The sequence below is a fragment of the Trachemys scripta genome, chromosome 1, assembly GCF_013100865.1.
Source record: "Trachemys scripta elegans isolate TJP31775 chromosome 1, CAS_Tse_1.0, whole genome shotgun sequence".
NCBI classification, from domain to species: Eukaryota; Metazoa; Chordata; order Testudines; family Emydidae; genus Trachemys; species Trachemys scripta.
The window spans coordinates 144023398-144050723 of NC_048298.1; the positions used below are offsets into that span (position 1 = coordinate 144023398).

At 44.7% G+C, this 27326-nt stretch overlaps 2 protein-coding genes and 1 non-coding gene across 4 annotated transcripts in view; 1 reads left to right on the forward strand and 2 right to left on the reverse strand.

Annotated features, from left to right (window-relative positions):
• GTF2E1 (general transcription factor IIE subunit 1) overlaps positions 1 to 6403 on the reverse strand; it is a 97959-nt gene extending 91556 nt beyond the window's left edge. The window contains exon 1 of the mRNA XM_034788452.1: positions 6233 to 6403. The gene's annotated coding sequence lies outside the window, so the exon portion shown is untranslated. The remainder of the gene's footprint in view (positions 1 to 6232) is intronic.
• A 190-nt stretch (positions 6404 to 6593) lies between these two features.
• Positions 6594 to 27326, forward strand: part of RABL3 (RAB, member of RAS oncogene family like 3) — a 33423-nt gene continuing 12690 nt past the window's right edge. For both annotated transcript variants that reach the window (XM_034788475.1, XM_034788479.1), the window contains exons 1-3: positions 6594 to 6742; positions 9315 to 9406; positions 12091 to 12220. In XM_034788475.1, coding sequence (XP_034644366.1) covers positions 6697 to 6742; positions 9315 to 9406; positions 12091 to 12220 — 268 coding nt within the window. In that variant the 5' untranslated portion in view covers positions 6594 to 6696. The remainder of the gene's footprint in view (positions 6743 to 9314; positions 9407 to 12090; positions 12221 to 27326) is intronic.
• Positions 26222 to 26294, reverse strand: TRNAK-UUU. The gene has a single exon. It is a non-coding gene; the product is annotated as a tRNA-Lys (tRNA).

Consider the following 27326-nt stretch of genomic DNA (forward strand, 5'->3'; position numbering starts at 1 on the left):
GATTCGGGGATCGATTGTCGCGTCCCAACGGGACGCGATAAATCGATCCCCGAGAGGTCGATTTCTACCCGCCGATTCAGGCAGGTAGTGTAGACCCAGCCCTAGTGGATACACAGGATGCTGCAGTCCAGGACCTAATCTAAGAGTGGGAGAACTGTGGAATTCTCCCTCAGGTGAAGTGAAGACATGAGATCTAGCACTCAGAGACCAGAAGGGGAGAGATGCACAGCTAGCCCTTTAACAGTTGCAGCAAAGAACTGACACTGGGTGCAAAGAGCCCAGAACAGCCACCATGTAAACCAGATGGAACAGTTCCACTGCCCAGGACTTTGTCAAAGCTATGCAGGAAGCAATGAAACTTTTTTTCACCTTATATACAGCCACAACAAATATTTAAAGAACTCTTTGCCAAACAGAATTTCTACCAGTGATGCCTGATCCATCTTCCTTCCCACTTTACTTGACTAACATGGTGAGGATAACAGCATTCAGAAGCCAAAAACTTGGGACAACAATCTGTCAGCAAGATCAGTAACCTTAAAATAAATATATTTATTTTAAAAGTCAAGTGGCCATTTTTATCTTCAATTTTTATTTGGTTACTACACCTGTAACGTCTCATTTATTTTGGTCTACATCACTGATGTTGATAAAATACACCTCTACCCCGATATAACACGACCCGATATAACATGAATTTGGATAGAACACGGTAAAGCAGTGCTCCGGGGGGGCGGGGCTGCGCACTCTGGCGGATCAAAGCAAGTTCGATATAACGCGGTTTCACCTGTAACACAGTAAGATTTTTTTGGCTCCCGAGGACAGCGTTCTATCAGGGCAGAGGTGTACTAGAGTTATACAGATTCCTTTAGTGACTTTCACCTAGGGGTCTCACTCATTAAGCCTCATCAAAGGGGCTGACAAAGGAGGTGCTGTAGTCATAATGAACAGGTCAGATTACGAACAGGAGGCTGCCAGGCAACTCTCCAAGACCACATTCTACAGGCCACTATCCCACTGAGGAATACCAAAAGAAACTACACCATCTGCTCAAGAAATTCCCAGCTACAGTACGGGAACAAATCTACATGGACACATCCCCAGAACCCCGGGTATTCTATCTGCCACCCAAGATCCATAAACCCGGAAACCCTGGACGCCCCATCATCTCAGACATTGGCACTCTTACAGCAGGATTATCTGGCTATTTGGACTCTCTCCTCAGACCCTAAGCTACCAGCACTCCCAGCTATCTTCGAGACACCACCGACTTCCTGAGGAAACTACAGTGCATTGACGTTCTTCCTGAAAACACCATCCTGGCCACCATGGATGCAGAAGCGCTTTACACCAATATTCCACATGAGGATGGACTACAAGCTGTCAGGAACAGTATCCCTGATGAGGCCACAGCACGCCTGGTGGCTGAGCTTTGTGACTTTGTCCTCACCCACAACCACTTCAGATTTGGGGACAACTTATACCTTCAAGTCAGCGGCACTGCTGTGGGTACCCGCATGGCCCCACAGTATGCCAACATTTTTATGGCAGACTTAGAACAACGCTTCCTCAGCTCTCGTCCCCTAGTGCCCCTCCTCTACTTGCGCTACATTGATGACATCTTCATCACATGGACCCACGGAAAGGAGGCCCTTGAAGAATTCCACCTGGACTTCAACAATTTCCACCCCACCATCAACCTCAGCCTGGACCAGTCCACACAAGAGATCCACTTCCTGGACACTACAGTGCAAATAAGTGATGGTCACATAAACACCACCCTATACCGGAAACCTACTGACCACTATACGTACCTACATGTCTCCAGCTTCCATCGAAGACACATCACAGAATCCATTGTCTACAGCCAAGCCCTAAGATACAACCAAATTTGCGCCAACCCCTCAGACAGAGACAAACACCTACAAGATCTTTATCAAGCATTCTTGAAACTACAATACCCACCTGGGGAAGCGAGGAAACAGACTGACAGAGCAAGACGGATACCCAGAAATCACCTACTACAGGACAGACCCAACAAGGACAATAACAGAACACCACTGGCCACCACATACAGCCTCCAGCTAAAACCTCTCCAGCGCATTATCCATGATCTACAACCTATCCTGGAAAATGATCCCTCACTCTCACAGACCTTGGGAGGCAGGCCAGTCCTCGCTTACAGACAATCCCCAAACCTGAAGCAAATACTCACCAGCAACTACACACCACACCACAGAAACACCAACCCAGGAACCAATCCCTGTAGCAAACTTCGTTGCCTAGTCTGTCCCCATATTTACTCTGGCGACACCATCAGAGGACCCAACCACATCAGCCACACCATCAAGGGCTCATTCACCTGCACATCTACTAATGTTATATATGTCATCATGTGCCAGCAGTGCCCCTCTGCCATGTACATTGGCCAAACCGGACAGTCCCACCGCAAAAGAATAAATGGACACAAATCGGACATCAGGAATGGTAACATCCAAAAGCCAGTAAGTGAACACTTCAATCTCCCTGGTCATTCTATTACAGATTTAAAAGTCATTATCATTGAACAAAAAAACTTCAGAAACAGACTTCAAAGAGAAACAACAGAACTAAAATTCATTTGCAAATTTAACACCATTAATCTGGGCTTGAATAGGGACTGGGAGTGGCTGGCTCATTACAGAAGCAGCTTTTCCTCTCCTGGAATTGACACCTCCTCATCTATTATTGGGAGTGGACCACATCCACCCTGATTGAATTGGCCCTGTCAACACTGGTTCTTGCGAAGTAACTCCCTGCTCTCCATGTGTCAGTATATAATGCCTGCATCTGTAACTTTCACTCTATGCATCTGAAGAAGTGAGGTTTTTACTCACGAAAGCTTATGCCCAAATAAATCTGTTAGTCTTTAAGGTGCCACCAGACTCCTTGTTGTTTTTGTAGATACAGACTAACACGGCTACCCCCTGATACTTATTAAGCCTCATGATGCTCATATGTAGAAGGGAACAGACGGGGAAAACTGAGGCAAAAAGATGAAATGACTTGTCCAGTCACAGGGCGAGTCACTGCGAAAAAGGGAGAAGAACCCAAAGTCCCAAGTCCATTTTTCCACTAACCACTAGACTTCAGTCTCTGCTTATAAATATTAGAACTTATGTTTGACTCACTGTATGACTCACCGTTTATTTTAATCCTCTCCCCATCTTCCACAACCTGCTCTCTGCACCTGTTATATTCATATTTTAGGTTTGTCTAATACAGATCAAAAACTCAGAGGGCAGGGACCATGTCTTTTTAAAAGTCTCTGACAACTGCCATGCCAAGTTATGGCATTACATAGATAACGATACACACTCCCTCTGTGATCCAGGTTGTCCAGTATCCTACTTGTGCAGCCATCCAAGAGTCCCAGATTTGATTGCTGGCTTCTTGCTCAGCAAACCTGGTGAAGTTTAGCATTAAGTCTTCTAGTGGATGAAAAGTTGGAGCTGATGTGACCATTTTTCAATCCTCCTTTACAAGGAGTAAAAAGAGGGAAAATAAGCTGATTCCACAGAACTGCAGTGGGGAAAATTCCATTAATAGAAATGTCTAATTAGGATATGTAACTTCAATATATTACCCTCAAGCACAAATCTCCACCAGCTGCCTATTTCAGAACCAGGTAAATGAGCATCCTTCCTAATCTCTACACCTAGGCAGGCCTAACTTCAGATACTCCAGTGGATGTTTGTATCAGCCCGGTTTTCTCCACCATGAGCTATGGATCCTCCTTCTTCTTCCCACCATACAAAACTGCCTCTACATCAGACTGGTTTCAAATCCCATAGCTTCTCTCTGATACTTCCTGGAGCATTCCAAATCCCACTCCCTGGAGGCTCCAGCAAACCCTGTGCTCAGTCGCTTCAAAATGTGATCACTGCACCTCCTTTCTCCTGCTTTGCCTCATTTATAGACACTGTGAGAGATGAATTGACATACTTTTTTGTATTTATGTTTACTAGAGGACTCCTCTCAGCAGAAGTGGAAATTAGAGGGGAAAAAATAATAGATTAAAGTGAAAACAGATCAATTTCTTTTAAGTCTGCCATCTCATAATATAAAAGCAAATGGTCACGTAATTAAGTTAATGGTGTGTGATTTTAGAAGAAATAAAAGGGGATATTTTCACTGCTGTACGTAAAGTGCCTGTGGGATTTGCTGAAGAAGGTGGTTAGAGTCCAATATGGTGATTGGAATTAAGAAACACCTGACTAATTTTGCAATTAACATTTGGAACCAGAGGCAGTAAAATGACACAAAGGTAATGAAGTCCACACATTTCAGGGGTATAAACTAAACACTGCAGGGCCAGAGTGTAATTCTTTCACATGTATACAAACTCAACCCTGTGCAACAGTAATGCTTAGCACATATGCTAATGATGGAAAAACATTACACCATTTTGCACATATGGACACAAGCAGAGAGAAAGATTTGCTCAAGGCCACACTGAGTTAGTAGCAGAAACAAGGAACAGAACCCAGGTCTTCTCATTCTTATTCTTGTGTTCTAGTCCCTGCAGCACTGTACAACTGACCAGCTTGCATGGCTGGGACTGTTTATTTCTCATACAGCAGATATTGGTAGCCACTAAGGACAGGTTACCTGACTAGCAAGACAAGTAGTCTGACAGGATATGTATATGTTCCTAAGGATTATATAACTGCATAGGACTCCAGGAGTACCTACAATTACACTGTTACTGTAGTAAATGCCAGCAGAAGAATCTAATCCTGCTCCACCAGAAGTATAACTCATGGGACCACAGTGGAATAAATTAAATTACTTCCAATGATATTAACAAGCTGGTGGTTCCATTTGAGTAATATGTTTCTCATCCTTTCTAAAAACTCATTATGATTTCATCATCACAGTCCAAAGGGCTTAATACGTTCTCCTTGCACAGCTTCTGACAAGCAGGGAGATATCACCTTTTTTTCATGTCTCAGACACAACTGGACCTAGAATGTTTTATTTGGTATTGGGCACCATATTACCAGAAAGAAATTGACAAACTAATGGGAGGTCAGAGAAAAGCAACAAAAGTGATCAAGAGGCTAAAGGGACTGACTTATTTATTGTATGAGGAATGATTTGGCTCTTCTAATATTTAGTGTAGCTAAGCAACAACTAAGTGGAGGCATAACAGCTTACGAACATTGGGTGTAAACACAAAGAAGGGAGAGAAAATTAAGGTGGTTGAAAAGATGTGCTATCAGTCTTAATTTCATGTCATTATTCCTATCAGGGAGACTGTACCGACCTCAAGAACTATTTCCCAAGGAAGTTGGGAGGGTAAGTCCTGTCATTTGGAATCCAAGATGTGCATTTTTGCTGCAACATCATACTGCAAATTTATGTCTCCTTTGTTTTCTATGACTGCCTTGTGGTCTTTTATGGCATTCCTTCCTCCTATTGGGTATTGTTTCTGATTATCCCCCCCCCCCCCCATTGCATTTTTCCTAAACTGAATCTCCGAGTTTTCAGCCCATGATCCTAGTCGCCCAGCCTAGATCCCCTTGTATAATTTCTCTCTCCCCACCATGTCTTCCCTCCCGGCCCACTGCTTTTTACATGTCTAATGTTGTAATTTTGTTTATTTTTTAAAAGAAAACGCCTAAATTTTGGGTCTGGAACTACTCAACAACGTCTCTACAAGAAGATGTAACCAGAGACTAGGAAAGGAGCTGGTATGAAAGCGATCCGTCCCCCACACAAAACATGTCTGAGCTGGGGGAGCCGGGTGCAAGGTAGAGTTCGCCGGCCAGCAGGCGCGTGCAGGGCTGACCTCTGGGCCGGAGGAGGAGGAGCGCGGCATCAGTCGGGCCCAAAGGGGGTCTGTCGGGGGCTGCGAGGCCACTGGGCCGAAGGCCGCTCCCCGCAGAGCGCCCGGCCAGCCCGGCACAAAGCACGTGGCGCGGCAGCCCGAGGCCGCCCCGGCGCCGTTTAACCCCCTTCCTCGCGCGCGCCTCGGTCCGGCTTTAACAGCCGGAGAACGACGCGGCCCCGCTCCCCCGGCGGCTTAGTCCGGGGGCGGGGTGGGGGCACCGCCGCCCGGAGCCAACCATCGGTGCCGGGAGGGGGAACCCAAGATCTCAGCACAAGCCGCCCCGCGTGCCCGGGGGAAGCGCGCGGGGAGCAGCAGCAGCAACAGCCGCCGCCCCCCGCGCCGAGGCACGGGACTGACCTGCCGGCCGCTCCGGGCTGGCTCCGTCTCCAGGCGGCGCTTTCAGGACCTCCGTCACCTTACGTCATAATACACAGACCTCGGCGCACACCTATGGTATCCCTCCGCCGGGCTACCCCGCCCCCACCCGGCGGCGCATCCCTGTGACACACACACGCGGTAACCCGCCCTCGCCAGGGCGCGCGGAGATCTGCTCCAACCCAGCTGGAGAGAGGGCGGGGAGCCGCTACGCAATCCCCGGCTGAGAAGGGGATTGAGAGGGCGGCGCACCAATCGCTCTCTGAAGAGGGGCACTAGGCCCGCCTCAACCCACATGTACCAATCAAAAGCGAATATGGTAATATAGTGGGGCGCGGAAGGGAGAGAACACCCAGTTGGTTGAGTGAATGGGCCGAGGGGAGTTATGATTGGCTGCGCCGGGAAGGGGTAGTGCCGTGTGAGGCTCTGTTGCTGGGCAGGGTAAAATGGCTGCGTTAGACAGGGTGAAGGTGCTGGTGCTGGGGGACTCAGGTGAGTGACAGGTCCTCCCCACCCCCTCCCCCGCACAGGGGCGGTTCCGCCTGGCGCGCTAGCGCGTGAGCGAGCGTCCCGGCGACATGCGGGCAGCGGGGCCCACCCCTCCCCGGAGCGGAGCCCGTCGGCCCCGCCCTCCCCCCTACGCCGGGCCAGCGGCATCCGGCTCCCGCCCGCGCCAGGCGCTGCCACGTGCTCCGGCAGCCCCCGCACGTGTCTTTGTGCAGCTCTGGCGCGCGGGCCGCTCACAGCCCGTGTCGTGCAGAGGCACCCGGCACACCGGGGCCGAGGGGGTGCCCAGGGCGGCTCCCTCGCCCGCCGGGAGGCGCTGCACGGAGCTCCCCTCTGAGCTGCGGCAGTGCACGAAAAAGCCGGAATCCGGTTTCTAGTGTGAACATTCCGCAGTTTTCCAAAGCCTCAGATCAGCGGAAGGGCTCAGCCCCGGCGCCGACTGGTTCTTCTCGGGGGCCTGAAGGGAACCGGGCAATTCCAGCCCCAAAGGAGACTTCCTGTAAAAGTGAAAAAGGGGCGAGAATTGGGCTGGACAGTGGAAACTTCTTCGGCCTTCCCATGGCGTCTGCCCTGATGTTTCCTCATCCTTGACTTCAGAACAGCCCCCTTGTTCTCCCCACCCTTCACTAAATACCTGCGTTTCCAGATTGGCTTTTTCTTAGTGCCTCCCTTGACTGAGCTCATGATCTCTAGAAGAATCCCGTTAGTTTCAAGCTCTCTCTATGGAAGGGTGCAGTGATTGACTAGCCCTATCAGGTGTGTCCTGATATCATAGTTTAACTTCTTTTGGTAGGAAGGTACAAGTCAAGTCTTAAGTGGGAAGCCGGGTCTAATAGGATTGAGTAGCAAATGAGAATTACTGTAAAAAGCAAAATCCTATCACTCTGGCTTCTAAAGGTTCTACTACATATATTTCAGGTTTGAGAGTAGCAGCCGTGTTGGTCTGTATCCGCAAAAAAAACAGGAGTACTTGTGGCACCTTAGAGACTAACAAATTTATTTGAGCATAAGCTTTTGTGGGCTACATCCGAAGAAGTGGATGTAGCCCACGAAAGCTTATGCTCAAATAAATTTGTTAAAGTCTCTAGGTGCCACAAGTACTCCTGTTCTTTTTACTACATATATTGTTATGTAGTCATATAAGACCAGATGCAGGCCTTTAGAATATCTGGAATGGTTTAATGACTCTCTCAAAAAAATACTTAAATTACAAAAATATAATTCTTCGAGTCAGAGGAGGACAAATCTTTCCAAGCAAAAGAAACCCAAACAAACCAACAAAAACCATGGGAACAACCAGAGGATGGAGATGTAGACAGCCACTATCAAGTACAAAAGTAACTAATTATGCTTTTAATTTTATACATTCCATAGAGTCATCCAGTTTTTGCTTAAACATATTTTCACTATCTTTGATTGAAAATCCATTCCATCTGTTCACCATTCCCTTATAAAATTCTGTTTTGTCTTGTTCTGGTCTGTCCAGAAATTTCAAGTAGATTGTTAAGCTACGGCCTATGTTAAGTTATCAGATATCATGAATGATGAGCATGCTGTAAATTCTTAAATGTAAGTTTAATTTTAGAATAACTTAGTTTAAATACATTAATCATGTCCCTTCTTCATTGTCCACACCCAGTGTTACCACTCTCACTGCTATTTAACACCCACTAATCCTTCACCATTTTAGTTGCCTAATGCTGCACTCTCTCAAATTCAGTTAGATCTTCCTTCAAATAAGGTGCACTAGATACTATGGTTCAGATGTGACTTACCCGTTTCTATATAAGCAATAGCACAATATTCTTAAACTTATGTATTCCTCTTGATAAAAGTCTGTGTGCTGTTATCCTTCATTTTACAAACCTCCGTATTTATAGGGTATGTCTACAGTGGAGCTGGAGGTGTAATTTCCAGTTCAGGTAGCCGTATCTGTGAGCGCTCTGGTGGAGCTTGTGTGCTAAAAATAGCAGTGTAGCTGAGGCTGTACAGGCAGCAGGATGGGCTAGCCACCCTGGTTACATATCTAGAGTTTCAGACCGGATTGTGCTCGAGGCAGCTAGCAGTTCCCACAGCCCATGCAGCCACAGTTCTACTGCTATTTTTAGCGCACTAGCTCAATCAGCTAGCACATGTACGTCTGCCTGAGCTGGAAACGTCACCTTCCACTCCAATGTAGAGATACCCGTGGTGTTCCCATCACCAATATTTTCTTTACTGCTGCTGCACACTAGATCATAGTTTTAAATGTGTCTAACAATACAACTAGGCCACTATCCTTTGCAATAGTAATTAGTTCATTGCCATTTAAGCTATACTTAGCATGAATACTATTTCTACCCAAGTACATCGTTTTACACTAAGATGTGTTATATTTAGAATTCCACTGCTGAGCCTTTTTGCCTGTTTTACCAAGATTATTCCAGCCCATTCAATTGATCTAAGATTATGCTATCATCACTCTTGAGTCTTAACCATACTCCTATTTTGGTATCACTGGTAAATGTAAAGATCATGCATTGCCAACTATGGACTTCTATTTATGTTTGTTTTTCAGGTGTTGGGAAGTCTTCACTTGTTCATCTGTTGTGCCAAAACCAGGTGTTGGGAAACCCATCTTGGACAGTGGGCTGCTCAGTGGATGTCCGAGTAGGTGAAACTTTTTAAACTTGTAGTGCGTACTGCGTCTGTCCTTCAAAAGTTAGAAGAAATGAACCATCTAATCTTTAACACTGTGGGCAGTTCTCTTTGGAGCCACAGGTTCAGATCTCAGCAGGATACTTCCAAGGCCTCTGAATTAAGTTTACTGTGAGTGGGTCTTTCAAATGATATCTTAAATACATATGCTTAAGTCTTGTCTATTTTGTATGGACATTAAAGGGTCTCATGGCATTTTCTTAATGGAAAGGGTTTACCTGGTGTCTTTGGTTAAAATTTCCTGTTCTCTCACTTACCTATAATGAACTAACAGCTGCCCTCCACCTCCTAGGTAGTTGCATTTCAGTGATGATGTATGTAAATTGTTTGACACTTTGGGATCCTTTGTGACAAAAAGTGGTAAAGGAAGGTAAGATATTCTCATTATACATGGAGCATATTTGCTCCCAAAAATTAGGCTTTACAATCGGGGGTAGCCGTGTTAGTCTGTATCTACAAAAACAACAAGGCACCTTAAAGACTAACGGATTTATTTGGGCATAAGCTTTCGTGGGTAAAAACCTCACTTCTTCAGATGCATAGAGTGAAAGTTACAGATGCAGGCATTATATACTGACACATGGAGAGCAGGGAGTTACTTCACAAGTGGAGAACCAGTGTTGACAGGGCCAATTCAATCAGGGTGGATGTAGTCCACTCCCAATAATAGATGAGGAGGTGTCAATTCCAGGAGAGGAAAAGCTGCTTCTGTAATGAGCCAGCCACTCCCAGTCCCTATTCAAGCCCAGATTAATGGTGTTAAATTTGCAAATGAATTTTAGTTCTGCTCTTTCTCTTTGAAGTCTGTTTGTGAAGTTTTTTTGTTCAATGATAGTGACTTTTAAATCTGTAATAGAATGACCAGGGAGATTGAAGTGTTCACTTAGTGGCTTTTGGATGTTACCATTCCTGATGTCCGATTTGTGTCCATTTATTCTTTTGTGGAGGGACGGTCCGGTTTGGCCAATGTACATGGCAGAGGGGCATTGCTGGCACATGATGGCATATATAACATTAGTAGATGTGCAGGTGAATGAGCCCTTGATGGTGTGGCTGATGTGGTTGGGTCCTCTTATGGTGTCGCCACAGTAGATATGGGGACAGAGTAGGCAAAGAGGTTTGCTACAGGGATTGGTTCCTGGGTTGGTGTTTCTGTGGTGTCGTGTGTAGTTGCTGGTGAGTATTTGCTTCAGGTTGTGGGGTTGTCTGTAAGCGAGGACTGGCTTGAATAGGAACTGGGAGTGGCTGGCTCATTACAGAAGCAGCTTTTCCTCTCCTGGAATTGACACCTCCCCATCTATTATTGGGAGTGGACCACATCCACCCTGATTGAATTGGCCCAGTCAACACTGGTTCTCCACTTGCGAAGTAACTCCCTGCTCTCCATGTGTCAGTATATAATGCCTGCATCTGTAACTTTCACTCTATGCATCTGAAGAAGTGAGGTTTTTACCCACGAAAGCTTATGCCCAAATACATCCGTTAGCCTTTAAGGTGCCACCAGACTCCTTGTTCTTTTTGTAGGCTTTACAATGGTACCATCTAAATATCCTAGATATGTGTCCTCTATAGAAGCATCATATTATAGTGGATATAACTGTATTATTATTACTGTTCATTGAGTGGTGAACTCAGTGTCAGTAGGTGAATACATTAAATTAAACTAAACTCTTCAAAATTCCCTGGAAATCAATTGCCACATATAGCTTAATTCCACACTCATGCTGCCAGCCAAACATATAAAAGAAAAGGATTTAATTTCATTTGTTTATATCATGTAAGAATGTTTTGCTCATGTCATTAAAGAGCAGGATGTCTGTGAAATACTGCCTTTTTTACAGGCTGCTGACAGCAGAAGCTAATGGCTTGAGGAATCTAGAAATTTATGTGGAAGTTTTCAGTGATGAGCAACCATCCGCATGGTGTGGTTGAAAAACATCCCCTCCCAGCCTATTGTATATTTCATTCTTTCCAAGGTGTCATGCTTTGCCTGAGGCTAGTGATGATACTGTCTTAATGTCTGAACAGCATCTTTCATTCCAAAGGATCTCAAAGCACATATCCAACTTTCTGGGAAAAGAAATGTGGCATTTGTTTTTAATAGTGCAGAGCAAAACTATGCATCAGACTTTAGGAGGAAAAGTGATGGATAATTAATTCAGTTGAAACTTCAGGGAGAATTTAGAGAGACAGAAGATAATAACTAGATCTGGACTTTTGCCAGGACACCAGTGCTAATCTTAATCTTGCAACTATTACCATATGTCCTTTAATGACTACAAGAGGTCAGAACCTAACTTTTTCATCTGCTCTAGCTGGAGAGTGCCCCTAAGCATCATAGTGAGGATTTAGGTTCACCAATATCTCTGAAGGAAGAAGGCCCTCTACTGGCTCAGGAAGACTGCTTCCTGAAGCACCATGGTGTCCATTGCAGGTCTACTAACCTGGTCCAGACATGTGTAGTTGTGAGATCTGATAGCCTCACAGTATACTGTGACATGGTTCCATGTACTCTGATTTAAAAGTTACTGTTCCAACTCTGGGAATTTTTGCCCTTCCAGCTGAGGTCAGCATTGTGTGGATCACCTTCTGCAATTGATATTGTGCTTATTTATGGATTGATTTTTTTTTTTCAGATTCATGACTACAAAGAGGGGACCCCAGAAGAGAAGACCTACTACATTGAGTTGTGGGATGTTGGCGGTTCAGTGGGCAGTGCTAGTAGCGTGAAAAGCACACGGGCAGTGTTTTACAACTCTGTGAATGGTAAAGTATGTTTGGTATAAATCCATTTTTGTTTCCGACTACTTTCTGTTGTGAGATGTCGCTATTGGTTTTGAGTCAGGATTCACCCAGGTTTTATTATAATATCTGCACTTAAAAAAAAGAAATTAGACTGGAAAGAATTCATAGATTCCTTAAGTCAAATATATCTGTTTGGAGCCAGCTGAGAGCTGGAAAACCATTCTGAGTAATGATATGCAAATGAGCAGAATCCAATATCTCACTCTGTTTCAGCCTTCCTGTGTTCCAGAACTAACACAATAGGGAGTCTTTGAAACTTCAGTAGGGTTTCCTCAGGCTAGGTGTGCAGTAATGAAGACATGTTTCACTCTTCCAGGCCTCATAAACATACAGGGACTTAAATTTTTTCTTTTCCGTTGGCTGGTTCAGGACCTATGCTAAGAAAAATTTATTGGTTGTAAAATCATTTGCACTAGTCTTGCCAAGTATTTCCAGCCCTGGCAGACTGAGAGATATTGTCCCACAGGATGGATTTGATTTAAATCACTAGTCAGGAAGACTCGATTTAATCATGGTTTTCTACATAAAAGTGCATTCTTGTTGGTTGTTACAACCTTAATACATATTCTTCACAATTCAGAGATAAATGTGTATGTTTCATTTTTAGAAGGTACACACTATACATTTTTAAACAGTGATTTATTTTGAAAAGTTTTCAGATTAGTTTTACAGCTATATCAGAAAATGAATGATTGTTTGGTTATTTCATTTACCAAAGGTAATTGAAGCAGATATTTATAAAGTCATTGGGAGGTGAACTATCTCCAATTCAACAGGTTAATCATTAATTATCTGGCGGGTGGGGGGGGGGAGGAGAGGGATAGCTCAGTGGTTTGAGCATTGGCCTGCTAAACCCAGGGTTGTGAGTTCAATCCTTGAGGAGGCCACTTAGGGATCTGGGGCAAAATCAGTACTTGGTCCTGCTAGTGAAGGCAGGGGGCTGGACTTGATGACCTTTCAAGGTCCCTTCCAGTTCCAGGAGATGGGATATCTCCATTAATTATTATTATTATACTATTTGGAGGATTTTCTTGCCATGATGTATTAGGAGGAGAATATCACCAGACAGACATTTAAATTGTTTTATTTAACTAAAACAACAATGTTATGTATTCTTTTCCCTCAAAAATAATTTTATCAAAAAAAAAATCCAATTTAAATAAAAAAATCAGATTATTTTGATTTAAAAAAAAAAATCATTGATTTTTATCCACCCTGTTGTCCCATAAAACATTCTGATTACCATCATGCCTTTTTTCACTTCATTTGCAAAATAACTTTTAACAGCTGACTCTACAACCACCTACTATTAGGAATTAATACTTTATATCATTGGGTAAATGGTATCCTAGCTATGAAACATTGATTTATATTCTTGTAATTCATAAAACATCATCCTTTAAATTCAAGTAGGAAAAAAAAAGGAAGGCGCTAATTGGAATAATACGATATTTAATATCCTGTATCATGTTATTTTATGCTATTGTTGGAAACAAAGCAGGAGTGTTCACTGAAAATTTTGAGGCAACCAAAATGACCATTTTTAAAATTTTGTCCATAACATGCTATTTTATTCAGCTTCTTAGTCTATATTTCTTATAATGGTATCTGAGTGCTGTTCAGTAGTACCTTAAGTAATGTGATAGTCATCTGTCACTTATGGTTCTTAGCATTATTTTGGGAAAATAATGGAAAATTGCATATGGATACTTATTTATTTATTATGGAGGTACCAGCCAGGGTTCTGTAGTAAAGACTGAGTTGATTTTTGCTTTTAAAGCAGGGTGTGACGTTGCACTCCATACTCTTTATGAAAATATGCTTATGAATGTGAATATGATGTAACTGGAATATGCTTTATGCAAAAGGTCTCTTGTAAGGTATCGTTACAAAGTTGATAATCTACTGAGTGTTCATCCTATTTATTTGCATGTATTATTTCTATGTCTGGAATTAGGAGAATAAGATATAAACTTGTATTACTGATGTAAACATATGAAGTGGAAGCCATTAAGGGTGCTTCAGAATCAATGAACTGGAAATGGCTCTGTTTACTTGCAAACCTTCCTGTGTGTGTGTGTGGGCCAGCCCAGGAAGAATGGAGGCTGGGGTCTCACAGGACACGTGATCATGGGCACGTCTACACTTGCAAAGTTACAGCACCGGCAGTTACAGCGCAGCTCAGAGAACACAGGAGGGGAACCCCTGTCGAGTGTTTACACTGACAGTTTCCTGCACAATAGCGTGTTCACGCTTGTGGCACTTGCAGGGCTATTCCAGAGTGGTGCATTCTGGGCAACTATCCCACAGCACCTTTTTCTCTTTTGCTGCTAAGACTTGTGGGAAGGCGGAGGGGGTTGTAGGGCATCCTGGGTCCAGTCCCAATGCCCTGTGATGCATTGCTTTGCATCCCATCAATCCTTGTGCTTCCGTCTGCATTTGGCGCCATCTTTCAGCGGTTCGTGTACTGCGCGCCCTGCCTCTTTCGGGCTGCAGGAATGGATCCCGAACTGCTGACCAGTATGCTGCTTGCTCTGACCAACACCTCACGAGTGGCAGTGCAGTTATTCCTTAAACTACAAAGGCAAGAGGAGTGCGACATTGATCTCGCCATGCGTAGTAGCTACGACACGAGATTGCTTGTAGCATTCACGGAGGTGCAAACCACAGGGGAATGCTGCTTTTGGGCTCGGGAAACAAGCACTGAGTGGTGGGATCGAATCGTGATGCACGTCTGGGATGACGAGCTGTGGCTGCAGAACTTTCGCATGAGGAAAGCCACATTCATGGGACTGTGTGATGAGCTCGCCCCAGCCCTGCGGCACAAGGACACGAGAATGAGAGCTGCCCTGTCACTGGAGAAGCGCATGACGACTGCACTGTGGAAGCTGGCTACTCCAGACTGCTCCGGTATTGGTCACTGACCAGTTCAGAGGGGAAAAGTCGACAGTTGGAGTTGTGTTGATGGAAGTGTGCAGGGCCATTAATCGCATCGTGCTCTGAAAGACTGTATCTCTGGGCAACGTGCGTGACATTGTGGATGGCTTTGCACAAATGGGTTTCCCTAACTGTGGAGGGGCGATAGTTGGCACGCACATTCTAATTCGGGCACCAGACCACCTAGCCACCAAGTACATTAATCGCAAGGGGTATTTCTCAGTGGTTCTCCAGACGCTTGTGGATCACCGTGAGCATTAACACAAGCTGGTCCAGAAAGGTACATGACAAATGCATCTTTTGGAACATGGCCGATGACAATGTTCCTATGCTTATAGCTGTGTGCTGTACGCTGAAGGGAAGGGTGAAAGCTTCACTCAGGACTGGACTGCAGAGGCTCAGCTCCTGGAGGCTGAGTTTGAACAGCCAGAGACTAGGGCTATTAGAAGGGCACAGTGCGGGGCCATAAGGATCAGGGATGCGTTGAGGCAGCAATTTGAAGCTGAAAGCCACTAATTTTTGTTGCTATGTTTGGAATTGCAGTGCTTATAATGCTAGGAGGTGATTGGTGCACATGATGCAAGAAGGGACCTTAACATTATTGTATGTTGCTTTGCACTGCTATTTTTGCTTTCACTTAATAGAATAAAGATTGCTTCCAAACACGCAATTCTTTTATTAAAAGACAATAACTGGAGGAGGAGTCAATTGAAAAAATTCATCAGGGAGGGGAAGGGGGTGTGGGGAAAGGGAAGTTCTCAAGAGGAGGAGGGGTCCCGGGACAGCTACAGATTTGTGTATGTCCAGGGATCATACCCAACCTTCTCCTTTGGAGTACAATGCGCCCAGCGCTGTACTTCAGCAGGGCCAAACTGCTGAGGGATGGGTGTTGAGTGCAGTGGGTAGTGGGACTCCACTAATATACTAGAGTTCTTTGAAGGGGTCAACAAACATGTGGACAAGGGGGATCCAATGGACATAGCGTACTTAGATTTCCAGAAAGCCTTTTACAAGGTCCCTCACCAAAGGCTCTTACGTAAATTAAGTTGTCATGGGATAAGAGGGAAGATTCTTTCATGGATTGAGAACTGGTTAAAAGACAGGGAACAAAGGGTAGGAATAAATGGTAAATTTTCAGAATGGAGAGGGGTAACTAGTGGTGTTCCCCAAGGGTCAGTCCTAGGACCAATCCTATTCAACTTATTCATAAATGATCTGGAGAAAGGGGTAAACAGTGAGGTGGCAAAGTTTGCAGACGATACTAAACTACTCAAGATAGTTAAGACCAAAGCAGACTGTGAAGATCTTCAAGAAGATCTCACAAAACTAAGTGATTGGACAACAAAATGGCAAATGAAATTTAATGTGGGTAAATGTAAAGTAATGAACATTGGAAAAAAATAACCCCAACTATACTTACAATATGATGGAGGCTAATTTAGCTACAACTAATCAGGAAAGAGATCTTGGAGTCATCATGGATAGTTCTTTGAAGGTTTCCACACAGTGTGCAGCGGCAGTCAAAAAAGCAAACAGGATGTTAGGAATCATTAAAAAAGGGATAGAGAATAAGACGGAGAATATCTTATTGCTCTTATATAAATCCATGATACGCCCACATCTTGAATACTGCGTACAGATGTGGTCTCCTCATCTCAAAAAAGATATACTGGCATTAGAAAAGGTTCAGAGAAGGGCAACTAAAATGATTAGGGGGTTGGAATGGGTCCCATATGAGGAGAGATTGAAGAGGCTAGGACTTTTCAGCTTGGAAAAGAGGAGACTAAGGGGGGATATGATAGAGGTATATAAAATCATAAGTGGTGTGGAGACAGTGAATAAGGAAAAGTTATTTACTTGTTTCCATAGTATAAGAACTAGGGGCCACCAAATGAAATGAATGGGCAGCAGGTTTAAAACAAATAAAAGGAAGTTCTTCACACAGCGCACAGTCAACCTGTGGAACTCCTTGCCTGAGGAGGTTGTGAAGGCTAGGACTATAACAGGGTTTAAAAGAGAACTAGATAAATTCGTGGAGGTTAAGTCCATTAATGGCTATTAGCCAGGATGGGTAAGGAATGGTGTGTCTAACCTCTTTTTGTCAGAGGGTGGAGATGGATGGCAGGAGAGAGATCACTTGATCATTACCTGTTAGGTTCACTCCCTCTGAGACACCTGGCATTGGCCACTGTTGGCAGACAGGATACTGGGCTGGACAACCTTTGGTCTGATCCAGTATGGCCATTCTTATGTTCTTATGTTAGGAGCTGCTCTGTGGCTTCTTTCTGGTGTGCTGCGTTCTCCTTTCTGTCCTTCTTCTCACTGTCCCGCCACTTCCTCAATTCCTGTTTCTCGGCCGAGTGCATCATGACCTCACACAGAAAGTCCTCCTTAGTTCTTCTTGGATGCTTTCTAATTCTGTGCAGCCGTTTTGCCACTGATAAGGGAGGCTTGCCTCCCAAGGTCATCTCTGTGAAGTTTAAATGCAACATTTTACAGAAGCGGTATTGTTTACAACACAGACAACAGTGATTCAGTGCTTTAAAATGCAGTCCATACTTTCCCACCTGTCATTAACTGGCTGACCCCAGGCAAGCACACATGAGCCACAAGACCCCCAAAATGGTGAGTAGCTGCAGGGGCAGGGTAAATCACTCTTCCTGGACCCTGCTGTACACGTGGCTCTTGGGGAGAGTCAGCACTGTAGGATGGGCCTGATGATAATTTCTGTCCCCACACTTTCCACAGGAGGTGATCATTATGGAAGATATCTCGCTGTTAAGGGTGAGCAGGGAATCAAAGGAGGGTCTTTTCCAAGCCTGCGGCTTCCGCCCTGGCGCCTATGCAGCTAGCCCGTGTGCAGCAATGCCCCCCTCCCCGCCAACCCCGTCATGGCAAAGTGGTGCGGGAAAGTTACCGTTAATGGGGCAAGAAACAAAACAGCTCTGCCGAGGAACCTGCAGCAGCAAATTGCCCAGTATCTCCACGTGAGTTTCCTGGAGATCTCTGAGGGAGATTCCCGTGAAATGAGGGGGTCCATCAACAGCCCGTTCCACCGTTCAGACTAGGCATGCGGTGGGAGACAAGCCTGCTTCCTTCCTGTAACCTCCTGCCCCCAACAACTCACTTCATCAATTCCCAAAATCAGATCCACTTATCAGGGGCCTCCTCTCCTGTTTGCGCTTCAACAAGCTCCGACTGCTGTGACTGGCTAGGCTCCTCCAGGGTAGAAAAGAGCTCCTGACTGCATGCATCTCTGGCCTCCAAGTCTTCCTCTGCCTCTGGGTCCCCCTTCCCCTCTTCCTCCAAGATTTCTTCCTCCTGGCTCGGTCCACTCTCGACTGGCACGTGAGCCAACGAAGTATCCACAGGGGCCTTCGCAGTGGAGGTGGGGTCACCACCAAGTATCGCATCCATCTCTTTGTAGAACAAGTAGCTCATGGGTACAGCATCGGAGCGGCAGTTTGCCTCCCATGCCTTATGGTAGGCGTTCCGCAGCTCCTTCACTTTTACCCTACACTGCAATGTGTCCCAGTCATGGCCCCTTTCTATCATACATTGTGAAATCTGTCCATAGGTATTCTAATTCGTACGGCTAGAGCGCAGCTGGTACTGCGCAGCTTCCTCTCCCCAAATGCCGATGAGGTCCAGCAGCTCGGCATTGCTTCAAGTGAGGGATTGCCTGGTGCGTGGAGCAGGCATGGCCACCTGGAAAGATGCGCTGAGACCACGGTATGCATCGCCAAGCAAACAGGAAGGAGACTTTCAAATTTGCAAAGGAATTTACGGGGTGGGGCTGATGGTTGGTCACCTAAGGGTGGGGCAGTAGAGTTCAAACCGATTACCAGAGAGGTGAGAACAGACATGGGAAATCTCCCGGAGGCCAGTCACAGCACCGTAATTGCCATGGTGTCTACACTGACACTGCAGCACTGTAGCCTTGGCGCAGAAAGCTCTACGCCCCTGGACTGAGTGAATCTCAGTTTCAGTGAACTGCAGAGAGGCCTGGCCCAACCTCTGGGTCTGTGCTGGTGGTGACTGGAGTGTCTAGCTCAGCAAGACAGGAGTGGAGGGGCCCCTGTTCTGGCAGGAGGGTTGTTCTCAGTGCTATCCCAGCTCATCAAGTGACAGTCTCGAGGGGAGTCTCTGTGACCGAACCAGTCACACAGGGATTCAGCCTCTTTGTTAGGTATGAAAATACAGCATGTCCTCTCCAACACCAAATCCAGGATGTGACACCCTGTGTAGGTTAGACTGCAGATGTCATAGAGAAGCAAATGAGGACATGAAAGTTTGGGCTTTTCCAACTGAAGGATGTTGAAGTCTCCTCACAAGTCTGGGGTATTTCAACACCACTGTCGACAAAGTATCAGTCAGCTCCCTTATGAAACCTTTAGTCTTTGAAGGTCTGTAAATAAGCATGAAAGCTATATTAGCATTGGCTGTGGTTTAGATCGTTAGACAAATGAATTCCATTGACTTTGTCTTACCTGAGGTGCCTCTTGGATTTGATGTGAGAAGAGAAGATGAATGCAGTCTTGACTTCTTGTCCTTTCTGGGCCTATGATAGGCTGAAAAACTTCAGTTTCAGAGGCACTGGGCTTGCAGTTTAAACCATCCAGGCCTTGATTATGCAGGCTGTATTGGGGGCTTCATTGTTGATGAAGTAGTGTGTGGTTTGCTGTTGTTTTACTACAGGCTGGTGTTCATGAGCTTCAACTTGAGTCCTTGTGGCTTTGTTGCATCTGCTGGTTTGTGGACAGGTGATAGGTTTTGAACAGTCAATAGGTGGTAGGTGTGACCCTATGCCCCATAATCTTCATAGAAATACTGTTATGATATGAAAATGGCATAACTAAGATGAGTTTTATCCAAAATGGGTCATGTGTGGTATCATTGGGAAGGTTATGATTATCCAATTTGTATACCTGTATCATTTCTGTATCTGAAGTTAGGAATATTGACTATGTAACAATTACAACTGTGTGTGTACTTGGGGAATGCCCACCAGACAGTAGGCAATCAGCCTGGATGGGGTGTTGGGAGGGACAATAGGACTTTGAAGATACTAATCTCCCTCGTTCCTGAGAAGTTTCCTGGGATGCTGCTTTGATATTGCAGGGTCATGTGATCAAGTCACCTGGTACAGAATACCATCTTGAAATGCTGGTACATTTCCACGGGAAGGGGGTCAAAACTGGGAAACAAGATTTCCACCATATGCAAATCCTATTTAAGGCTGGGGAGTGAGTTATTATTGGCTCTTCTCCACTGCCTCTCTGCCCAAGAAAGAAGACTGCTGAAAACACATGAAGAAACAAGGAACTAAGCTGGGGGAGGTGGGGGTTGAGCCCAGCCTGTAAAAGGAATCCCTGGAGATTTAAGCTGCAAGCAGTGCCGTTTACCTTCAAGAAACTCTGCAACCTACTTGAAACAACATTTAGGGTGAGAAATTATTATTTGTAGCCAGTATTCCTTAGTGTATTAAACTTAGTTTGCGTGTTTTGTTTTATTTGCTCAGTAATCTGCTTTGTTCTGTTTGGTATCCCTTGTAATCACTTAAAATTTACCTTTTGTAGTTAATAAACTTGCTTTTTGTTTATTCCAAAACCCAGTTTGTGCAGTTCATGATGGGGGGTGGGGAGCATAAAGCTGTGCATATCTTCCTCCATATTGAGGGAGGTGGCAAATTTCGTAAGCTTATGCTATAGAAATCTCTATACAGCACAAGACAATGTAATTTTGGATTTACACTCCAGAGGGTGTGTCATAACTATAAAGGGAAGGGTAACAGCTGTCCTGTGTACAGTACTATAAAATCCCTCCTGGCCAGAGACTCCAATATCCTTTTCCCTGTAAAGGGTTAAGAAGCTCAGGTAACCTGGCTGGCATCTGACCTAAAGGACCAATAAGGGGACAAGATACTTTCAAATCTTGGGGGGGGGGAAGGCTTTTGTTTGTGTTCTTTGTTTAGGAGTGTGTTCGTTCTCAGGACTGAGAGGGACCAGACATCAATCCAGGTTCTCCACATCTTTATAAACAAGTCTCTCCTATTTCAAACTTGTAAGTAAATAGCCAGGCAAGGCGTGTTAGTTTTCCTTTGTTTTCTCAACTTGTAAATGTACCTTTTACTAGAGTGTTTATCTTTGTTTGCTGTACTTTGAACCTAAGACTAGAGGGGAGTCCTCTAAGCTCTTTAAGTTTGATTACCCTGTAAGGTTAATTTCCATACTGATTTTACAGAGATGATTTTTACCTTTTTCTTTAATTAAAAGCCTTCTTTTTAAGAACCTGATTGATTTTTCCTTGTTTTTAGATCCAAGGGGTTTGGATCTGTATTCACCAGGAGTTGGTGAAAGGAAGGAGGGGGAAAGGTTAATTTCTCCTTGTTTTAGATCCAAGGGGATTGGATCTGTGTTCACCAGGAGTTGGTGGGAGGAAGGAGGGGGGATGGTTAATTTCTCCTTGTTTTAAGATCCAAGGGGTTTGGATCTGTATTCACCAGGAGTTGGTGAAAGGAAGGAGGGGGAAAGGTTAATTTCTCCTTGTTTTAGATCCAAGGGGATTGGATCTGTGTTCACCAGGGAATTGGTGAAGGTTTTTCAAGGCTTCCCAGGGGGGGGAATCCATTGAAATGGTGGCAGCGGAACCAGGACTAAGCTGGTAATTAAGCTTAGAAGTTTTCATGCAGGCCCCTACATTTGTACTCTAAAGTTCAAAGTGGGGATACAGCCTTGACAGGGTGTGTGCACCAGAGTGCTGAGCAATTCCCCAAGCTGAGTCCTCCCACACACAGCTGATTGCAAACTCTGTGTGATTCTACAGCTGGGTGTGTCCCTACCTGGGTGTGTGCTGGAAGGGGACTTGAGAGCCTGTCACAGCAGCATAGAGTAAAGAGAATCCAGGCTTGTGGGACAGATGAGCTCAGTGGGACCCCAGCACATCAGGTGGCACCCCGGAAGGGTGCCCATCACAGTAGGTTTCTCTTGTATCAGGCTTCATGTCTCTGTACTGTCCTTTTTTGAGTTGTTCTTCCCAGGAGAATGGGCTTGTGCAGTGGGCCTCACTGGATGGAGAGAAGGTTGTCAAATATCCTGGGTGCAATGACTCTGTTTGATCCTGTCTGGCACTGGTGGGAAAGGTCCTTTGTAGCATGGTCTTGGAGTATTGGCAGGTGTGTTGATGGAAAGATGGCATAATGTTAATGTGTAAGATGGGTGAGGTCTGTGGAAGATCAGGTGAATACACATGAAAGAAACTTTCCACAGCTGTGAAGCATATGTTGTGAACAAATGGAAAAGTCTTAGCATGATGGGATGTGGGTGTGCAGTGCTCTCTCTCCATGTTTTTAATTAAATTACATATTAAATTCTGGAGAAACCTAGGGGCATTCCACAACTTCCTGTCTCCTTTGGCAGGAGGTTGGGAGAAGAAGGTGGTGCTGGCTGCTGCCAGAAATTGCAAATTGAGTGAGGAGCTCCAGCTGTGAGAGGTGGGTGTCTGACAAAGAGAACAACTAGTGAGACTGGCCTGTAATTTTTCCTACTATTGGGTTTACAGTTTGAAGGATCTTGGCAAGAAAAAGGACCAGAAGCTTAACTTTTTTTAAATACAGGAAATCTTATTTATGCATGTCTCTACCCGCCGTTTGGTAAACTATGAAAGGCAGGAGAGGGTGGAAGAGCTGGTGAAGGAGGTGGTAATGTAGCAGACTGGAAAATCCAGCCCATCATTTTCTGATTACTGTAACTCAGAATCAGCTGGGTCAATTCACCTCTTGTTTTGGGGAAAATTCTCTTCTATCCCCAAACTCCCACACCTATCTGGAGTTGGAAAGGACTTCTTAGGAGTTTGGGGGGCAAAAAGAGAGCTTATTGTGGAAGTGTGATTGCGACCTTAACGATGATCTGCTAATGAAAAATTAGGGGTTTGCCCTTTGTGATGTCTGAAGCAAGGCTGAAAGGTTTTTGTTTAACAGTAGAAAATCAACAGGAGTACTTGTGGCACTTTAGAGACTAACAAATTTATTAGAGCATAAGCTTTCGTGGGCTACAGCCCACTTCTTCGGATGCATATAGAGTGGAACATATATTGAGGAGATATATATACACACATACAGAGAGCATGAACAGGTGGGAGTTGTCTTAGCAACTCTGAGAGGCCAATTAAGTAAGAGAAAAAAAACATTTGAAGTGATAATCAAGATAGCCCAGTACAGATAGTTTGATAAGAAGTGTGAGAATACTTACAAGGGGAGATAGATTCAATGTTTGTAATGGCTCAGCCATTCCCAGTCCTTATCCAATCCTGAGTTGATTGTATCTAGTTTGCATATCAATTCCAACTCAGCAGTCTCTCGTTGGAGTCTATTTTTGAAGTTTTTCTGTTGTAAGATAGCCACCCGCAGGTCTGTCATTGAATGGCCAGACAGGTTAAAGTGTTCTCCCACTGGTTTTTGAGTATTATGATTCCTGATGTCAGATTTGTGTCCATTAATTCTTTTGCGTAGAGACTGTCCGTTTTGGCCAATGTACATGGCAGAGGGGCATTGCTGGCACATGATGGCATATATCACATTGGTAGATGTGCAGGTGAACGAGCCCCTGATGGTATGGCTGATGTGATTAGGTCCTATGATGATGTCACTTGAGTAGATATGTGGACAGAGTTGGCATCGGGCTTTGTTACAAGGATAGGTTCCTGGGTCAGTGTTTTTGTTCAGTGATGTGTGGTTGCTGGTGAGTATTTGCTTTAGGTTGGGGGGCTGTCTGTAAGCGAGGACAGGTCTGTCTCCCAAGATCTGTGAGAGTAAAGGATCATCTTTTAGGATAGGTTGTAGATCTCTGATGATGCGCTGGAGAGGTTTTAGTTGGGGGCTGAAGGTGACAGCTAGTGGTGTTCTGTTATTTTCCTTGTTGGGCCTGTCTTGTAGGAGGTGACTTCTGGGTATTCGTCTGTCTCTGTCAATCTGTTTTTTCACTTCAGCAGGTGGGTATTGTAGTTTTAAGAATGCTTGATAGAGATCTTGTAGGTGCTCCTCTCTATCTGAGGGATTGGAGCAAATGCGGTTATATCTTAGAGCTTGGCTGTAGACAATGGATTGTGTGGTGTGTCCTGGATGGAAGCTAGAGGCATGTAGGTAAGTGTAGCGGTCAGTAGGTTTCCGGTATAGGGTGGTATTTATGTGACCATCGCTTATTAGCACAGTATTTCCATTTCCAGGACTCCTGGCTCATTCTGGGTGTAGAATGAACAGTACTTACACAGTGAGCAGCTAGTCACTATTTTATTTTTTTCTCATTGTTCAACGTATAGCCATAGGCCTTATTTACTCCATGCTATTCAAACTCTGCTCTGAAGACTGAACTATTTATTTCTTCGTGTGCTTTTCTTTGGTGTTCATCACGGCTATTACTCATATCTGAGTGCTTCAGAAACATTAATGAGTTTATTTTCACAACACCCTTGTGAGACAAGGGGGTATTAATATCGCCATTGTACAGCTGGGGAACTGAAATACAGTGAGATTAAGGTAAAAAATATCCAATAATTTTGCCCAGTTGGAGATCCCTAGGACTTGATTTTTCCAGAGTACTTAAAATTATATAGCACTTTGTATGTTCAAAGCACAGCTCCCATTGACTTGAGCTGCAGCTGTGAATGCTCAGCACTTCTGCAAATCAGACCCCAAGAACTCAATTTGGGCACCCAGAACCTGAGGAATACATGCCTTAATAACCACTTATGAAAAGTTTGGTTAAGTGACTTGCTGAGTACCATACGGGAACTATGTAGCAGAGGCAGGGCTAGAGTCCAGTTCTCAGGGCAGCATCAGCTGCCTTAACTATGAGACCATCCTTTCTCTTCCTGCAATCTCTTGCCTAATTCACCACACACCTTCCAGGCTTCTGCAACAAATGAAGCAGGGGCCCAACAGACAATAGTCTCCATCACTGCACAGTCCTGCTTCACCCTCAGAGAAGGTCCTTCATGAGAACTGAATCAGGCTGATATCCTGTGGAACAAACAGTATGTGATGAAGTAATTCATGTGCACAAGGGGGCTAAATTATTATTGCACCAGCAACTTTAATTTTGGCAATTCTTAACTTTTGAGTCCTTGACTTTGTAACTTTTTCATAAATTTTCATAGGTTCTGAGGCCAGAAAGGACCATTGTGATCATCTAGTCAGCCCTACTGTATACCACAGGCCTTAGAACTTCCCACCAAAGTAATGCTATTAATTATGTTTTTTGTGTGTAACTTTCTAAATTTAAAAAAACAACAACTGAAAAACAGAAAATTCATCATGTGGCATATTTATACCCACATGGGTCATGAGCAGGTTGGAACCTTTAGATCAACTGCAGAGTTCTGCCGCTTGAACTAATGGACTAATTGATAGCAGTAGTAGGTTATTCTCCTCTATGTGGACCAGCACTAGAGGAGGATGGGATACTTTGCCAGTGGATTTCACAGATATTTGCTGACAGCAGAGGGATGGTCCCAGTCTTTGCTCCCAGTCATCGATTTCTTGCCCAGCAATTCCCAGTTAACTTAACCATACACCCCAGCTCCTTGTCCCCAAGCAGGTTCCATTTCTCCCTCTTCATCTGATCTGTCTCACTGCCGCCTCTCCCACATGCAGATTCCCTGTACCCACTGGCTCCCAGTCCCAACTTCTTGTCCAATCTCAGTATCCCCGTTTCCCCAACTTCTTGTCCAGCCAGTTCCAGTCTTTTCCCCCATCCTCCAGTTCCTCATCCAATCATAGAATATCAGGGTTGGAAGGGACCTCGGGAGATCATGTAGTCCAACCCTCTGCTCAAAGCAGGACAAATCCTAGACAGTTTTTTTTTTTTAACCCCAGTTCCCTAAATGGCCCCTCAAGGATTGAACTCACAACCCTAGGTTTAGCAGGCCAATGCTCAAACCACTGAGCTATCCCTCCCTAAATGTCAAATAGGGTCCTGAGGAGACACTATCTGAAGTTGTAGGAGGATACCACAGGGGGAAAGGCCCCTCAGCCTGACCAGGAACTTGAACCCTGGACCCTCAGATTAAAAGTCTGATGATCTACCAACTGAGCTAGCCAGGCTCATCAAACTTAGTTTCTTTCTCTCCCTCCCCCAACTTCTGTCTCCCCATGCCTTTCCTCATTAGCTTCTAATCCTAGTCTCCCCCCATCTGAACTCAGTCCCAGTTTCCATTTCCCCCCACCACGCTCCAGTCTCAGTTTCCACCTACATCAAGGCTCCTAGTCCCAATCTACTTCCCCCCACACCCTTCCCCAGAAGGTCTGTCCTCTATCCCCGGTGCATTTAAATGAAGCAGCTTCCTCCTCCATGCTGCCTGTGGCCAGCAGGAGGGTCATTGAAATCCCAGGAGAGACAGGCTACCTGCTCACAGTTCTGGTGCTCGGACCTGGACCCAGCCTGCAGCAATCCAGAGCTGCAATTATGGAGAACGGTCCTGCTCAGCCTAGGCTTATGCATGCCCAGTGTGGATGAAATCTTCAGGGAATTTAGCTACTAACATTTAAGAAGTCTTTGTGGAGCATGTGCAAACTATGGTTGTTTTTTTTTTTTTTTTTCCAAAGGCTTATAGTATGGCCTGCTTTGGGCAGATTTTCACAAGAATGACAAAAGGCAAGTCCCTGCTCCAAAGCATGCTGGCACTAGTTTCTCAAAGAAAAGTTCACCAGATATTTTTTAACACGGGCAAAACAACATATTTCCCCTAGCCTTGTTCTTGGAAATTACTGAAATTGATTGAACTATTCAAAATTTATTCTATATTCAGCCTGAGACAGACACCCAGCATGGAAAAATTCAGCCCAAATGGTTACAGTTTGGCAAAATTATAAGCAACTGAAAACAGGGTTTTATAAAGGAAACTGTCAGGTAATCTTAATAATGGGCAGGGCTACAAGCCTTGCCTGTAAAACAATTGCAACCTAATTCATTGTGAAGGAAGAGGATTTTTAGATACATTGTTAAAACTCTGTGGGTTTTGTTATGCCTTTTTAACTCAAATGCCTAAGAAAAAGACAAGACAAAAATTGGCAATTCTGATACTTTTAAACTTTAAAAGAACAACCAACGTTAAAACAAAATGGGTGGAGGTTTTT